The sequence below is a fragment of the Lactuca serriola genome, chromosome 4, assembly GCF_051521515.1.
Source record: "Lactuca serriola cultivar US96UC23 chromosome 4, Lser_US96UC23_V15, whole genome shotgun sequence".
Classification (NCBI taxonomy): Eukaryota; Viridiplantae; Streptophyta; class Magnoliopsida; order Asterales; family Asteraceae; genus Lactuca; species Lactuca serriola.
In genome coordinates, this window is record NC_136411.1 from 183503370 (window position 1) to 183521518 (window position 18149).

Sequence of the window (18149 nt, forward strand, 5' to 3'; positions counted from 1 at the left end):
TAGAGGAGAATACATTCTCTTGTTTACTCTCACGATCAATGTGGGATGAAGACATTTTAATTAAACTCATTTCTTTATTTGCCAATAATTTCATTTTGTTAAATAAAATATTAAATAATAAAAATAAAATATTATCCAGAAAATTTATTGTTCAATAGTTCCATTTTTCAGTAATCTTGTAAGTTGCTATTAAAAAATTAAGTTTTTATTGAATAACTTTTTGTTAAATCCTAAAATCATAAATTTAGTTAGATACTTAGTATAGAAAGATTGTTTATATGTATTTTCATGATTCAAAATGTCATTATAAAATGAACTCATTTATAAAATATAATCGAGTATATATTTCGTGTTTTTGAATCAAAATGATTTTTCAAACAATTATAATTTTATGTTTAGGTAGATTTTTTTTTATATTTATATAACATTATGTAACTTATAATATTATTATAAACAATTTGAATAATCATGGGAGTTTCAAATGTATGTGGTGAAAGGAAAATGCATCATTTATCGGTCCAAATTGATCAAACTCGGACCGATTCAACTTAATATACAAAACTACATAACGTTTTTTCTATTGAAACCCAGTTTGTATATATTTTGTGTTTTTGAATCAAATTTATTTTTCAAACAATTATAATTGTATGTTTTGGTAACTTATTTATAATATTATTAGAAACAATGTGACAAATCATGGGAGTTTCAAATGTATGTGCTGAAAGGAAAATGCTTCATTTATCGATCAAAATTGATCAAATTCAAACCGATTCAACTCAATATACCAAACTACATAACAATTTTTCAGCTGAAACTGAACCTAATAAAATCTTGTTCAAAACCATTTTTAGGATCCTAAGACTTAAATGGACAGTTGCCAATAAAGACAATCTCACTAAAGAATACCCTCAACATCCTAAAAAGGTAGGCATAAGGAAGTTCTTCTCATGGTTTGGTTCCTTTGAAACATTTCACAACCTTTCCTATTTATAGTAGAGGAAACGTTCTCTTGTTTACTCTCATCATCGATGTGGGATGAAAACATTGTAATAAAACACACTTTCTTGTTTATAAAACATTATTCAACTTATTTAGTAAAACACCGTTTCTCTTGTTTACCCTTTTTTTATTGTTCAATAGTTCCATTTTCTATAATATCGTAAGTGGCTATTCAAAAAAGTAAGTTTTTATTGAATATCTTTTTGTTTAATTCTAAAATCATAAATTCAGTTAGGTACTTAATATAGAAAGTTTGTTTATATTTATTTTCATGATTCAAAAGTTCATTATAAAAAGAATTCATTTATAAAATATAATCTTAGTATATATTTCGTGCTTTTGATCAAATCGAATTTTCAAACAATTATATTTTATGTTTAGGTAGACGTTTTTTTATATTTATATAACATTATGTAACTTTTTTAAAATATCATTGGAAACAATTTGAAAAATCATGGGAGTTTCAAATGTATGTAATGAAAGGAAGATGCTTCTTTTATGGTCCAAATAGATCAAACTCGCACCGATTCAACTAAATATATCAAACTACATATTTTCTTTTCTAGTGAAACCTGGTTTGTATATATATCGTGCTTTTGAATAAAATTGATTTTTCAAACAATTATAATTTTAGGTTTAGTTAGATGCTTTTTTATATTTATATAAAATTATGTAACTTATTTGTAACATTATTAGAAATAATTTAAAAAATCATGGGAGTTTCAAATGTTTTTTGTGAAAGGAAAATGATTCATTTATCGGTCCAAATTGATTCAGCTCCGGTTCAAGTCAATATACCCAATTACATAATTTTTTTTTCTAACTGAAACACAGTTTAAATCTGAAAAAATTCACTTCAAAACCATTTTTGGAATTCTAAAAGTTAACTGGACACTTGCCAATATAGACAATCTCACCAAATAATACTTTCAAAATCCTACAAAGGTAGGCATGAGGAAGTTCTCATGGTTTGGTCCCTTTGAAACGTTTCAATACTTTCATATTTATAGACGAGGAAACATTCTCTTGTTTACTTTCACCATCGATGTGGGATGAAGACATTGTAATAAAACACAATTTCTTGTTTGTAGAACATTATTTAACTTATTTATAATATTATTGTAAAGAAATTGAAAAGTCATGGGAGTTTCAAATAAATGTGGTGAAAGGAAGTTAAAAAAAAGGGTTTTAAATGCATGAGATTCAAGAAAAAATACTAACTTTATAAGTATCTATGATAACACATTAAGTTTAGAGTTAACCCCATTAAACACATCACCTTCTTGAGTTAACCCCTGGCTAATTCCACAAAGGAAACGAGATAGTTGGAAACTAAAGAGGAGGCTACTGGTCCAACAATATCTAACGGTCAACCCCTACCAGCCCCCACTCACTTCCTCCACGACCCATACCCCCTCCCCCAACCCCCACCCCCACCAATCCCCGCTATTGCGTTTTCTGCGTGGCTTCTCTCTCTCTCTCTCTCTCTCTCTCTCTCTCAGCGTCACAGTCCCACACACAGACGAAAAGCAAAGAAAACGTTGCGACTTCATTTCCTCCTTTTGTTTTCTTCAACCCCGACCCCACCTCCATAGTAACAGTTCAGACAATTGAGTAGAAGCAGTAGCAGACTTACCATCATCAGCGCCATGGCCAACTCATAGCAGAAGCAGAAAAAAAAAAGCAAAACCAAATACTGCCATGGTCATGTCGTCTTCGAATGAAAATAATCCACCGACTTCTACCAAAGACCTTTTTCCGTCTACATCTCTCGCTCTCACTCTCGTAAGTCGTAATTTATCTCCTGTATGCTTCAATTTTCGTTAGTTTTTTGTTCTATGGTTTGATTTTGGTGTTTTGATAGGGGATTTTTCGTGATATAAAGGAGGCGGCGGATGGTCGAACAGATGACGTCGGTGCTAATACGACGGTGACGGAGATCAGCAGTGAGTATTCTGGACCGGCGAGATCACGATCGGATGATGAATTCGATGCCGATCCTGACGTCGACGACGGAGACGACGATAACAATAAGAACAAAAGTAAGAAGAGAAAAAAGTACCACCGTCACACCGCCGAACAAATTCGTGAAATGGAAGCGTACGTCAGTTCTTAATTTCTCCTCTTACACATGCTTTTCAATTATTACCCCTAAAATCATCACGCCAGTCACAAACACGCACATAATTCAACATGCAGTTGATCAGATTGAAATTGATCCGAGATTGATTTCGTTTAGCTGTGAATTTTTACACAAACGCACTTGCACTATCACAAAATCGTCTAGATCTTATTATCTGATTGCGTAGAATTTTCTTCCGTCTAAATTAATGGTGCAATTTGATGCATGGTTCATAAACACGATTGTTAACATTACGAATCAAGTTACACCGGTTTTAAGTTTTGAGATACAAATTCAAAAGAATCTTACATTAATTATCAGACCCATAGTTTTCCAAAGGTCATATAATTTTACCAGAAAAAGGAGGGGAAGCATAAGCGTTCGATAGCTGATTATTTGGTAACTTGTGACTCGGTTTTATCAAGAACACAGACTCAGTTGGTTCGAGGGACTCGGTAGATAATGAGTGAGAGGTAGACATTACATCAAAATAGCCCACAGAGAATCTTTGCAACAAAATGGAGGTAGTTGGGTAAGATGATAATACATTGAATAGGATCACTAATTCAGCTTCAAGAAACACCAAAAAAAGGTAAAGCTATTGTTAATTAAAATAAAATAAAATAAAATATAAAGGTCATCATGTAAAGCTATTTCCTTTCTCTTAAATAATTTAATATTAATGTATCACTAAAGGTCACGAAAGGCTAGGCAGCAACTAACCACAAGCATGTGTGTCCCCATATTTTAAAGGTGATGTGGTAAAGCTTGGCACAATATTGTCACATGTGTATATAAATACAAATATAAATATACAAAGTCTTTTTGTTTAATGACAAATGTGGTCCTTTGAGTTTGTGGTATGACTCAACTTATTCTGAATTATTAAAAAAGTTCATTATTGTTGCCTGTTGGTCAAATAGCTTAAGAGGAGTGGTAAGTCACTTTCTATGTCTTGTTCCTATGTACACTAATTTACGCTTCCAAAAACATATTACACATCCAAATCATTTATCTATGTAACCTTAAAAAGTTTGCAAATAGGAATAAATATAAATAATCTCTACATATTTTTATGTAGTAGCAATAAAAATTAAGCGATACTAATCCCTGAAGAAGTAAAGTAAAGTTAGTTATTGAAATTGATTCTTTAAGAACAATTTTGTTAGATTGAACATGTAGCAATTATATATATATATATATATATATATATATATATATATATATATATATATATATATATATCACAATTTGAAGTAACAAAATGGCATATAATTAATATATGATGAGAAGTTCTTCCTTCAAATATAAAATGCTTGATTTGTGTCATAAATCAATGTTGACCTTCCAATTGCAGACTATTTAAGGAGTCACCACACCCGGATGAAAAGCAAAGACAACAGTTGAGCAAGCGGTTAGGGCTTCATCCTAGACAAGTCAAGTTCTGGTTTCAAAATCGTCGTACCCAAATCAAGGTTTTTTTTATGGAAATTTTATAATTTTTTAGTCTAGATTTTTACGTTAACTTTTAGTTAGTGTGGATCGTTTTTCATCGGATTTTTATGTCAAAAAAAGATAAATTTTATTCATTTTTGCTGAACATATTTATGTAATCACTTAGTAATTAGTATCACAATATATTTTAAAAAATAAACCTTTAACAAAATATCTCTATGTTTTTATATACCTTAAAATTACCAACTTTAAACATTCCTCAGTACTCCAACACTCTTTCCCAAAAAAGAAATTAGTATTCCAACAAGTCTGACCAAAAGAGATTCTGAAGACCGAAATTGGTTTTAAAAATAGGACTGGTTTAAATCGGGATTTAAACCAGTCCTTTAACCAGACCGGTCCTAATCAGTCCACTGTTTTTTAGGACCGGTTTCGGGTTCAGAACTAGTTTCGGTTTTGGAATCTTTTGCCCATCTTTAGTTACACATATGATACAAAAAAAAATGTCATATGTATATTGAGGTTACACAAAAAGTGACTATGAAACTACGTTGCTATTGCAGGCCATACAGGAGCGCCATGAAAATTCATTGTTAAAATCAGAAATGGATAAACTACGCGATGAGAATAGGTTATTAAGGGACACTATCAAAAAGGGTACTTGTCCTAACTGTGGATTTGGTAGCTCTAGCAAGGATGCCACCAATTACACCGATGAACAACAGCTTCGTATCGAAAATTCTAAACTCAAAACCGAGGTTTTTTTTACTTCTTTATTCATAAATAGTAAATACTTGTACTAAATCTATGCACCTCAAAGTTTATTAATAAACTTGTGTTATATCTAGATTGAGAAGCTGAGGACTTCAATTGGGAAATATCCAAAGGGAACATCACCTACAAACTCATGTTCTACGGGAAATGACCATGAAAACAGAAGCTCATTGGATTTGTGTAGTGGTGTGTTTGGTGTTGAAACTTGTAGAATAATGGAGATTGTTAATTTGGCTGTGGAAGAGCTTGTAAAGATGGCTGGTGCTGCGGACCCACTGTGGATACGGAGTTTTGAGACAGGTCGAGAAATACTTAACTATGATGAATACTTGAAGGAGTTTCATGTTCAGAATTTAAGCAAATTCCAACATAAGAGACACATTGAAGCTTCTAGAGATTGTGGCATTGTCTTCGCAGATCTTCCACAGCTAGTTCGAAGTTTCATGGATGTGGTACATTTCATATATAAAACACTGTCACTATCACTGTCACTGTCACTATGTAATGTGGATTTGTTATTGTAGGAACAATATGAAGAGATTTTTCCATGCATGATTTCAAAAGCAGCTACCCTTGATGTAATCTGCAATGGGGAGGGTGCTAATAGAAATGGCACTGTTCAATTGGTGAGTAACATACTTCAAATAATGGTATCTTTTATAACATAATTTTGGACCACAATCGGTTAACTTATCACATTGACTACAGATGTTTGTAGAGTTGCAAATGCTAACTCCTTTGGTGGCAACACGAGAAGTATATTTTGTGAGATACTCCAAGCAGTTGAGTGCTAATAAATGGGCAATTGTAGATATTTCAGTTGACAACATAGAAAAAAACATCGATGCGTCTCTGTCTAGATGTAGAAAACGTCCATCTGGTTGCATCATTGAGGATAATTCAAATGGTCACTGTAAGGTAAAGCACCCTCACCCCAAAAATCCAATATTCTTTTCTTAAAATTTATATATAAAACATGTTTTTTCAGGTGACATGGATAGAGCATTTGGAATGCCAAAAAAGCGTAGCTCATTCTATGTATAGAGGAATCATCAATAGCGGTGTAGCTTTTGGAGCAAGGCATTGGATGGCCACATTGCAGCAAAAATGCGAGCGTTTTGTGTTCTTCCTTGCAACTAATGTTCCTACTAAAGATTCTACTGGTATTTAAATTTAGACCTCTTTATACTCCTTTTACATATTTATCTTTTTTATAAAAATTATCGGGAATACGACTAAGTATTGAAATAGGTATTCCTACAATGGCTGGGAGGAAAAGTATATTCAAATTGGCAGAGAGAATGACATGGAGTTTTAGTCGAGCACTAGGAGGGTCGAGCCATCACACATGGAAAAAAATTCCAAGTAAAACTGGAGATGACATACGCGTGGCTTCCAGGAAGAATTTAAATGATCCTGGTGAACCTTTAGGGGTGATACTATGTGCAGTGTCCTCTATTTGGTTACCTGTTTCTCACACTGTTCTTTTCGATTTCCTACGAGATGAAACTCGAAGAAATGAGGTAAACCATATTAATTTTATTGGCATGATATACATATAAGCCACTATTATAATAATATAATATCATCGCCTAATATTTCAGTGGGATATAATGTCAAATGGAGGTCCAGTCCAATCTATAGCCAACTTAGCAAAAGGACAAGATCGAGGAAATAGCGTTTCCATCCATGTAAGATTTTTTTTTTTGAACATATTAAATTGCATCATATATTTAATATTGTTTTTATGATCCAGACAATGAAGTCGAAGGAAAACATGTGGATGATCCGGGACACTTCTACAAACACGTATGAATCCATGGTAGTGTGTGCGCCAGTGTGTGTGACAAACATGCAGTCTGTGATGGGTGGCTGTGACTCTAGCAACATTGCTATATTACCTTCTGGTTTTGCTATTCTTCCTGATGGGGTAGAAACGAGGCCTTCACTGATCAGATCAAAGGGACAGGATCAAAGTTTGGAAGAAGGTGGGTCGTTGCTAACCGTTGGATTTCAAATCCTTACAACTGACGACTCTACAGGTGGAAAATTAAGTGTGGAATCTGTGGAGTCGGTTGATACTCTTATTTCAAACACACTGCAGAACATCAAGGCTGGTTTACAGTGTGAAGATGAAACATGAATAATTTTATGTCAACATTATTGACTTTTTCCAAATATTAGGTGAAAAAGTCTTGGAACTAGTAAATATTTCCTGCTATGTTGATGAACTGATGAACTTAAGCGTGAAAGTTTTTGATTATGGTTAACTTAAGAAGAAATAAAGTTCATTTTTAGACTTTAGATGGTAACAGTTTAAATCCGTACATTTATAAATGCATCTGTTTGATTTACATGTGGGTGGGAATATCATATATGCATGCACATGTCTCCTGTAGACTCACTTCACAAGTCACAACCAATAAACTGATTGTCCTTCATGATATTTAAGTGGTTATATACATCTGTATCTAGCCACGATACCAGAGATTGTTGCCTTATAAGGCCTGTGTAAGGAATGCATTTTCATAGTGGTAAATGGTACAAATTCAAATTACAAGGAGCCTTAGTGGTGGACCCTTGACCAAATAAGTGAGGACTTATAATGCATGGAATCTTTTGAATAGATAATAAACAAACATTTCACAAACATACAAAGTCAATAAACCAGCTATTTACTTATCGAAGTAACATGAATCCATATCCATATCCATGTATGCTGGATCTCCCAAGCATAGACTCTAGAGCATGCGGATGCGTGAGATATATATACAACTTCTAATACAAGACTTATAAACACAATCACAAGTAAGACTCGAGCGCATAAGGACTCATGCAACATATAATCACAATACACAGCGTTGATGAACATTTATAAAGATGAACCATTTGATGTGCGACGCATTTTAGAATAGCATGCAAGTCACCTCCTATTCGAAATCTGAATTCAAAATGAACATGAAAATGGTTTTTTAATATTTGTTCGTTTAAGTTGACCGAATGAGCACAAATAGATAAACGAACAAATTTTCTTGTTTGTGTGTACTCCTTTAACAATTTATGTTTTTCTCATGTTCATTTGTGTACGTTTGTTAAGGTGTTAGATTAATAAGCATAAACCATTATAAATGAACAAAGTTATAAAAAAAAACATATATGAACATGAACATAAATGAACAAGAAAAAGAAAATAGAATTTTTAAATCAAGAACTATAAATATTAATCGCCAACACTTATTATATATCAATCGTACTTAGCAATGTCACCTTTAATTTGATATTTTTCTATGAAATCTAAAAGTTATAAAATTAAAATCATTCTTAGAAGCTCCACTTTCAATAATCTCATTGGTTATATATATATATATATATATATATATATATATATATATATATATATATATATATATATATATATATATATATATATATATATATATATATATATATATATATATATATATATATTAATTTTAGAACATTGTAGAACAAATTTTAGCTATAGATTTCAATCGAGAATATTTATTATTACGAGAATATTTAAGAATAAATTTGGACCATAATTTCTTTTAATTAAAATTATAAAATAATATTTATATAAATAAAAAAAATAGTTACAAATAGGCCTGTTGGAAATACCCAATACCCGATTACCCTGCCCGACACGTTTTGAATTCGGGTAGATTAGGTCGGGTAAATCGGGTTTCGGGTTTGAAAATTCGGATAATCGGGTAACCTGATATTTAAAAAATTTGGGTATACTCGAATACCCAATTAAAAAAAAAACTAATTAATACATTAGTTATAATAACTATTAAAGTTGTATCATTATTTTACATAATTATTGTTCCTTATAGTTTAAACCAAATGTTATATGGATTCATTATTTAAACGGTATATAGTAAATACAAAAAAAAATTGTTGAAAATGAAATAAAGTTTTAAATAGAATGTTGCAACAAATATAATGAAAATGAATGAGATGTAAGATTCCCCTTTATTTTCTTTGTGCAACTACGTATCTTCAACTATGCACATGTTTCTTTTTTGTCATTTCTTCTTTATGAATTAAAATATAGCTATATAATTGTTCCCTGCAATTTGAATGACATGCTAAATTTTTTTATTTATAACTTTTATGTACTCACCTTTTGCATTAAATCATGTAACATGTTTGGTTACTCCGGATTTGATTAAACACTGATCATGTACTCCATAAATTGTTTTTTTTTTTTATCAAAATTTGAAATGGAATGCAAAAATCACATGACATATTACAATAACTTGTATTATTATCGTATATGTACTTGTTAATTGTATGTAATATTTTGTTACCCACTTTTTTATTAAAACAACCGAACTGCTAAATAATTTTCGGGTATACCCGAAAATACCCGACCAGGCCTACAACCCAAATACCCGAGAACCCGAATATAGTTCGGGGATCGGGTATTATTATTTTAAGAAAATACCCGAACTATCCAACCCGTTCTACCCGAAACCCGAAAATTTTACCCGATCAACACCCCTAGTTACAAACAATAAAAAAAACTCACTAACCAACATTACTTACCACCCAACCAACACCACCCACCACCACTACCTACCACTCACCACCAGCTACCACCATCTACAATCCACCAACCACCATCACCCACCACTCAACTCTACCAACCATCACCACTCAACACCACCCACCAACCACCACCCAACATGACCGACCCACCCACCATTAATCACCACTACCAACCATCCAACATTACAACCTGCAACCCATTACAACCACCTACCTCCACCACCCACTACCACCACCCCTACCACACACCACCTACCATCACTACCCACCACCCATCACCACGTCCTACAACCCTCTACTACCATCCATAACAACCACCCATCACTAACATCCATAACTACCACTCGCCACCATCACCCCCCACCTCACCACCATCACCATCACCACCACCCGCCACCAATCACCAACCTCCACCCACCACCACAACCACCTCATATATCTCCTACCAAAATCACCACTCATCACCACCACCTCACTACCAACCACTTCCCACCACCCACCACCACCTACAACCCACCGCCCATTAATCACCAAGCACCACATCCACCACCACCACTCACCCACCACACATAACTACCACCATCACCTTCCACCACCACCTCCATCACCCACCACCACCACTCCCACTACCACCCACCATCACCACTACTACCCATCACCACCACCAAACACCAGCACCGCCTGCCTCCACCATCCATCACCACCACCACCCGTCACTGCCACCCATTCCCATCTCCCGCTACCACCCATCACCACCACCACCTACCCACCATAACCCTACATCACCACCACCACCACCTGTCACTACCACCCGTCACTACTACCCCTACCACCCAGCAGCAACACCACCTACTCACCGCCAGCCCCATTACTACTAACTACCACCTGCCACTACTACTCCTAATACCCTATACTACCACCACCCACCTATCACCATCACCCGTATGAACCACCCTACAACCAAATACCACCACCTATCTCCACCACTACCATCCGTCACCACCACCTTCTCCCTCACCCGACACCACAACCACCCACCACCATCAGCCCCATCCGCCACCACCACTAAGCACCAACCATCACCTACACACATACCACCACCCATCACTGCCACCATCCATCACCATCACCCGCCTCCACCACCATCCACCACCACCACAACACACCATATGTGATTTATAAGGACAAGATTTGTTTTTGCATTATTGATTCAATTGTTGTTTTCGTGTATGTAACACCGTAAACATTAAAACAATTTTTCACTTCTTAAAACCACATAATTTCATTCATAATTACTTTTAAGAAACAAAGTATCAACATTATCTCATTACAATCCCAAGATCAAATCATAATAAACTCTGTGGGTGTGTGTGTACAGATCATGCCGGCGCCTTACCGCGATCGTCACTGGTACCTGAAACACATAACACATAACACTGTAAGCATAAACGCTTAGTGAGTTCCCCAAAATACCACTCAAACACATATTAGCCACTCAAGGCTATAACTCTGTTGACCCTCTGGTCAGTGTGTCTTAGTGGGACCCTCCAGTCCCAACTCTCTGTGGGCCCTCTGGCCCTAACTCTTTGGACCCAAAGGTCCTAACTCTATGGACCCACTGGTCCTAACTCTGGAAACTCTGAATTATGCATATCATATATCACAATAAATCTCAACACATAAATAGCATACGAATACACTGGCACATAACTCTAATATACACTTTCACATAACTTTGTTACCACTCTAGGTAAAGTATAGTGAGAAGACTCACCTCAGATGTCTCGGTAAATCTCTAACTCGGTAGAAATACGATCTAGCCTCCGCCTAATCACATAAAGTAAATACTCTCATAAATATAACTCTCGAGACTAGACTCAACCTTCTCTTGGCACCCTCAGAAGGGTAAAAGACCATTTTACCCCTCTCTTGACTCAATGACCCCATTGTTGACCAAACCCTAAAAGTCAACAAAAGTCAACGGTCAAACTTTGATCCGACTCGTTGAGTGCACTTGGGCGACTCAGCAAGTCTACACGTGTCCACTATCTCTCTAGCCTCTCATGACACATCGAGCCTTTCCCCTGCTCGACGAGTTAGGGCATGAATCGCGGGGCCACCCCGACTCAACTCGCCGAGTCCCATGATGAACTTGGCGAGTTCCGCCTTGAACTCCAGTCCTCTATTCCCCCCCGACTCACCGAGTCATTCCCCCAACTCGGCAAGTTAGTCACTGAGTGAACTACGGGAAACCCTAGTCCTACTCGTCGAGTTTGTTCTTGGGACTCCGCGAGTTCATGCCATGCTCAACAGAAATGACCTCCTGAGGTCAGATCTGTTCCTCTAACCCATAGATCTGCCCTCCTTGATCATAATAAACACGTAAAGTTTGGATCACGATTCCCATGCAAAGACCCAATGGCTCTATTTGAAGAAATGGCCTCAATATGCCATCCAAAACCCATATCTCTCAATGAAACTCAATAAAGATCAAGGATTTAAGGTCTCTGGACCTCTTTGGATCCAGATTCGAAGCCTCAACACAAGAAGGGACCATTTGCTTCACAAATCATACTCTAAAAGGGGGCTAGAAACCCTAACTCTCAAAGCTTACACCAAAACTGAAAGCGGATCGAATATTTACCTCAAGATGAAGTCCCTAAGCTCTGAAATCCATAGATTAGCACCCTCTTCAGCTTCCTCTTGCCTTGGTCACCTTCTTCTTGCAAAAACACCCACACAAATATCAAAAATGGCTTCCTTTCTCTCCCAAAACGTTCACACACTCTGGGGTTCCTCTCTATCAGCTGGTAGCCGCAACTAAAGGCCATAAGGTCCTTTAAATCAGTCTCAATCCTCGGGAATTAGGGCTTCATCAAACAGCGCGGACTTGCCGAGTCCACTAGTCGACTCGCCGAATCCGGTCATTAACCCGGATGGAAATTCGCGACTCTACTCGGCGAGTCTACGCATCACCTTGCCGAGTCCCTCTCAAAATCTCCAAAATAAATGAATAAATAATGTACCTGGAAATACGGATGTTACAATTCCCCCCCACTAGAATCAGACTTCGTCCTCGAAGTCTTTCTCTGCAAACAACTCTGGATACTACTCACGCATCTCTTGCTCCGGCTCCCAAGTCAGCTCGGACCCTTTCCGATGTTGCCACTGGACCTGCACCAAGGGCACTTCCTTGTTCCTCAGAACCTTGATCTTCCGATCCATAATCGTAACCGTTCTCTCAACATAGTTCAGGCTCGCATCCACCTGAATATCCTCTAATGGTACCACTGCTGACTCGTCGACAATACACTTCCTCAACTGCGAAACGTGAAAGGTGTCATGAATCTGGCCCAACTCTACAGGTAACTCCAACCAGTAGGCTACCCGGCCTACCCTCGCAATCACTCGGAATGGACCAATATATCGAGGTCCCAGCTTGCCTCTTCCTGAACCGAATCACTCCTTTCCAAGGAGATACCTTCAGGAGTACTAAGTCACCGACCTGAAACTCGAGCTCTGACCGTCGTCTATCCGCATAACTCTTCTGACAGCTCTAGGCTATCAGCAACCTCTGTCTAACCTGCTAAATTTTCTCGGTCGTCTGAAGCACAATCTCTGTACTACCCATCACACGTTACCCTACCTTTCCCCATCAAATGGGGGTCTGACACCTCCTCCCATACAATAGCTCAAAGGGTGGCATACCGATGCTCGAATGATGACTGTTGTTATAGGAAAACTCAGCCAAGGGTAAGTACGTGTCCCAACTCCTTCTGAAGTCCAGTACACATGCCGGAAGCATGTCCTCGAGCGTCTGAATCATCCGCTCGCTCTGTCCATTAGTCTGTGGGTTGTATGCGGTACTAAAATGCATCCTCGTACCCAATTCTTCATGAAATTTCTTCCAGAACCTGGAAGTGAAACTCACATCTTGATCTGAAACAATCGAGACCGGTACTCCATGCCGCTATACCACCTCTCTCACGTACAACTCTGCCAGACTCTCGGCAGAAGAGCTCTCACTAATAGCAAGAAAATGAGCGCTCTTCGTCAACCTGTCCACAATCACCCAAATCGCATCGACACCTCTCGTAGTCCTCAGAAATTTAGTGATGAAATCCATGGTAATCTATTCCCACTTCCACTCGGGAATCTCTAATGGCTGCTGCTTACCATATGGACGCTGGTGCTCGGTCTTAACACTGCGACAGGTCAAGCATCTCTCTACAAACCATGTGACATCCCTCCTCATGCAAGGCCACCAATACTCTATCTTCAGGTCCAAATACATCTTAGTGGCCCCAGGATGGATCAAGAACTTCAATCAATGTGCCTCTTCCATCAAAATGGTACACGTTTCGCCCACAAATGATACCCAAATCCGACCCTGAAATGTCATAAGCCCTCGGCTATCGGTAACGAACTCTGATACCTGCCCGATAAACCGCTCTCTCTTATGGTTTTCTGGTCTCACGGCCTCATCTTGGGCCCCATGAATGGTGTCCAACAACGGAGTCATCACTGTCAACCTCATGCAAACATTTCGCATTGGGGCGCCCTCCGCCCTACGACTCAAGGCATCAACTACAACATTAGCCTTGCCTGGGTGGTACAGGATCTTGCAGTCATAATCCTTTACGACATCCAACCATCTCCTCTGGCGCATATTCAGGTTGGGCTGGTCCATCAGGTACTTCAAGTTCTTGTGGTCCGTGTATATGGTACACCGAACCCCATACAGATAGTGATGCTAGATCTTGAGGGTGAACACTACTACCCCCAACTCCAGATAGTGGGTGGGATACCTCGACTCATGAGCTTTCATTCGCCTCGATGCATACGCTATCACATGCCCCCTTTACATAAGCACCGCTCCCAACCCTGATATCGACGCGTCGCAATACACTACAAAATCCTCCATTCCCTCCGGAAGGGCTAACACCGGGGCTTCGCATAGTCTCTGGCGAAGTGTCTCGAAGGAGGCCTGCTGCTCTAGGCCCCATGAAAAAGCAACACCCTTCCGGGTCAACTTGGTGAGTGGCACAACGATCTTGGAGAAATCCCTGATAAATCTCCGGTAATAGCCTGCCAATCCTAAGAAACTCCTGATCTCGGTGGGGGATCTCGGCACCTACCAACTCATCATTGCCTCAATCTTGGCAGGATCGACCAATATCCCTTTCTGGTTAACGAGGTGCCCTAAGAACTGGACCTCTCGTAACCAGAAATCACACTTGTAGAATTTGGCATAAAGCCTCTCCGATCTCAAAACTTTGAGGATCTCTCTCAAATGCTCCTCATGCTGCTCTCTGGATCTCGAATACACCAATATGTCGTCAATGAACAAGATCATTGAGTGATCCAACATCGGCCTGCACACTCTGTTCATGAGATCCATGAACACCGCCGGTGCATTGGTGAGCCCGAAAGGCATCACCAAGAACTCGTAATGCCCGTAACGAGTCCTAAACGTTGTGTTCTGGATATCCTCATCTCGCACCCTCACCTGATGATATCCATACCTCAAATCGATCTTGGAGAACCAAGATGCTCCCTGTAACTGATCGAACAAATCGTCGATCCTCGGCAACGGGTAACGTTTCTTGACCGTCAACTTGTTCAACTCCCGCTAATCAATGCACATCTGGTGAGAACCATCCTTTTTCTTGACAAAAAGGATAGGCGCTCCCCACGGCGAACTGCTCGGCCGAATAAACCCCTTCCCCAGCAGCTCCTGAAGCTGCGAGGATAACTCCTGCATCTCTGGAGGCGCAAGGCGATAGGGCGCCTTGGCGATAGGCGCAGCCCCCGGAACCAAATCGATACTGAACTCTACCTGCCTCTCAGGAGGCACACCCGGAAACTCCTCCGAAAATACATCCGGGAACTTACGCACTATCGGAACCTCATCAACTGACCACGGTCTCTCTGAATCAACACTCTTGTCCATCACATACGCTACAAATCCCTTACAGCCCTGCTGTAGACTCTGTCTCGCTCTAGCGGCTGAACAAAATGCCGACCCAGAACGTGTACCCTCGCCGTAAACCGTAAGAACTCCCCCACTAGGGTCTCGTATGATCCCCAGCTGTTGCTCGCAGTCGATAACCGCTCCAAATCTGCTCAACCAGTCCATTCCCATAATGACACAGACATCTCCCATCGCGATAGGAACTAAGTCGATCGGAAACTCCACTCCGAAAATCTTGAGTACGCAACCTCGAATCACCTCTGTGGCATTCACCGCTCTCTCATCCGCTATGGAAACTCTCAGAGGTCGACTCAATGCCTCTCGACTAATACTGATGTGCTGGCTAAAAGCCAAAGATACAAAAGACCGACTCGCACCCAAGTCAAATAACACTAAGGCAAGTATAGAACTCACAAGAAAAGTACCTACTCATATCATAATATAAGCACAATATCTCAACATAAAAATAAATACATGAAAGAATACATACCAGCCACGACATCGGGCGCTACGCGGACCTCTTCCGCAGTCAACTGGAAGGCTCTCCCTCGTGCCTTCGGTGCCTCGGCCTTCGCGGGCCGGCTGTCTGTAGCTCTCACTGCAGCAGGGGTAGATCCCTGAGATGCTCCCTGCGCTGTCCCTCGCAACTGTGGACACTCTGCCTTCCGGTGTCTGGTCAGGTTGCAGTGAAAACATACTGCAAACCCCTTGGGGCAATCCTTGGCCATATGCCCCTCCTTGCCACATTTGTAGCAAGAACCTGCTCTGCACACCCCCATCGTGGCTCTTGCCGCACTTGCCACAAGTGCGGCCCTTCTGGCTCCCAAATCTCGAATCAGCGGGCTTGGCCTGCTTGGATGTCGGTTGGGACTGTGTCGGTCGTCGATCCCTCCCCTGAGACTCAGCCTCCTCCCTAGCTTGGGTCTCCAGCTCTATCTCCCTCTTTCGGTCATTTTCCTGAAGCTCAGGAAATGTCCGGTACATCGAGTTCGCCAAGAACTCTCGTATATCCCTCCTCAACACACTCAGGTATCGGCTCATACGTGCCTGCTCGGAGGACACGTGCTCTAAGCAGAACATCGCCCTCTCATGGAACATCCATGTAATCACTATAACAGACTCGATACCCTTCTTGAGGGTCATAAACTCCTGTGCCAACCGCTCCCTCTCCACCTGGGGAACATATTCATCTTGGAACATAGCAGTGAACCTCTCCCAGGTCACTGCAGTAAGCTCAGCAGGCGTATAGTGTGCTGTCACAAACTTCCACCAATCCTTCACTCCCAAGCGAAGCTGGTTCAATGCGAACCGGACTCTCAAATGCTCTGAAGATGAGCAAGTAAAGAAGCACCCTTCTATGTCTGATATCCACCTCATCGCTGCAATCGGGTACTGGGTCCCATCAAACTCCGGTGGCTTCGTGTTGCTGAATTCTCAGAACAGCAACGCATCACCACCTTGTGGCCTAGTCGCAGCTATAGCTGCAGTGGCCGCAGCAACAGCAGCCTCAGAAAGAGAAGCGTATCTCTCGTCAAATGTCTCTATCAGAGTGGTCTTGATAGACCACTAACATCTCTGGTATCTCTGCCCTGATGGCCGTAGCCACCTCCTCATGAATGATTCTACCGATCTCCGCATCACTCGTACCGTTGCTCTCTGGTGTATGGCGTGTCCCTACCATGATCTCCCTCTGAAATATAACATAAGAATATTAGGGACTCACTCGAGTATAATCACACTCGATAACTCCACCCTACTTGTTCCTTACTACTCTAAGGATTCTTACTTGGACTGCGCACTGACCCGGTATCTTCAGTAGTACGGGCCCAATACTACCATCCACACCGCATCAGCATTCATCCCAAGTCCTCCTCCCAGAGTCCCAAATCCCAAGTACTCTACTCTCTCTAATCATGTGCTACTCACTAGTATATCTCTCATAAACTCCTCGCTGCTATCTAAACACTCTCAAGCATCTCTAGCAGCAAAACCCCTAGACTAAGGCATCATATACCAGGCCACTCTAGTCCTAATAAGAATACCTAGTCTACTCTAGCATGCATTATCATAACTCATCATATATCATAGCATAATATATCTCATAACACTTATTGCAAGGCTATTTTGGGAAATCACTGTTCGGGTGCTGGCTGATCGTACACATGGCACTACTCTGTTTGTCTCAAAACTCTTTTTACTCTTTTTAAAAATTGTTTTATTATCAATTTTTTTCTCAAATCCTCAGTTTGA

General features: G+C 39.6%; 1 protein-coding gene across 1 annotated transcript; it reads left to right on the plus strand.

Moving 5' to 3' along the window:
* Positions 1 to 2442: 2442 nt before the first annotated feature.
* Positions 2443 to 7654, plus strand: GL2 (HD-ZIP IV family of homeobox-leucine zipper protein with lipid-binding START domain-containing protein). The gene is made up of 11 exons (XM_079040537.1): positions 2443 to 2784; positions 2864 to 3099; positions 4479 to 4596; positions 5140 to 5334; positions 5425 to 5802; positions 5875 to 5976; positions 6059 to 6268; positions 6339 to 6513; positions 6602 to 6873; positions 6955 to 7041; positions 7107 to 7654. Exons 1-11 carry the CDS (start codon positions 2701 to 2703, stop codon positions 7491 to 7493), a joined length of 2244 nt encoding a protein of 747 aa, XP_078896663.1. The 5' UTR covers positions 2443 to 2700; the 3' UTR covers positions 7494 to 7654.
* The last annotated feature ends 10495 nt before the right edge of the window (positions 7655 to 18149 follow it).

Bases quoted from the DNA above. Each gene is read 5' to 3' on its own strand.
- GL2 (XM_079040537.1), top strand. From the start codon at position 2,701: ATGGTCATGTCGTCTTCGAATGAAAATAATCCACCGACTTCTACCAAA. The intron at 6,514-6,601 runs GTATTTAAATTT...GTATTGAAATAG, and splicing joins TCCTACTAAAGATTCTACTG to GTATTCCTACAATGGCTGGG. The intron at 7,042-7,106 runs GTAAGATTTTTT...TTTATGATCCAG, and splicing joins GAAATAGCGTTTCCATCCAT to ACAATGAAGTCGAAGGAAAA.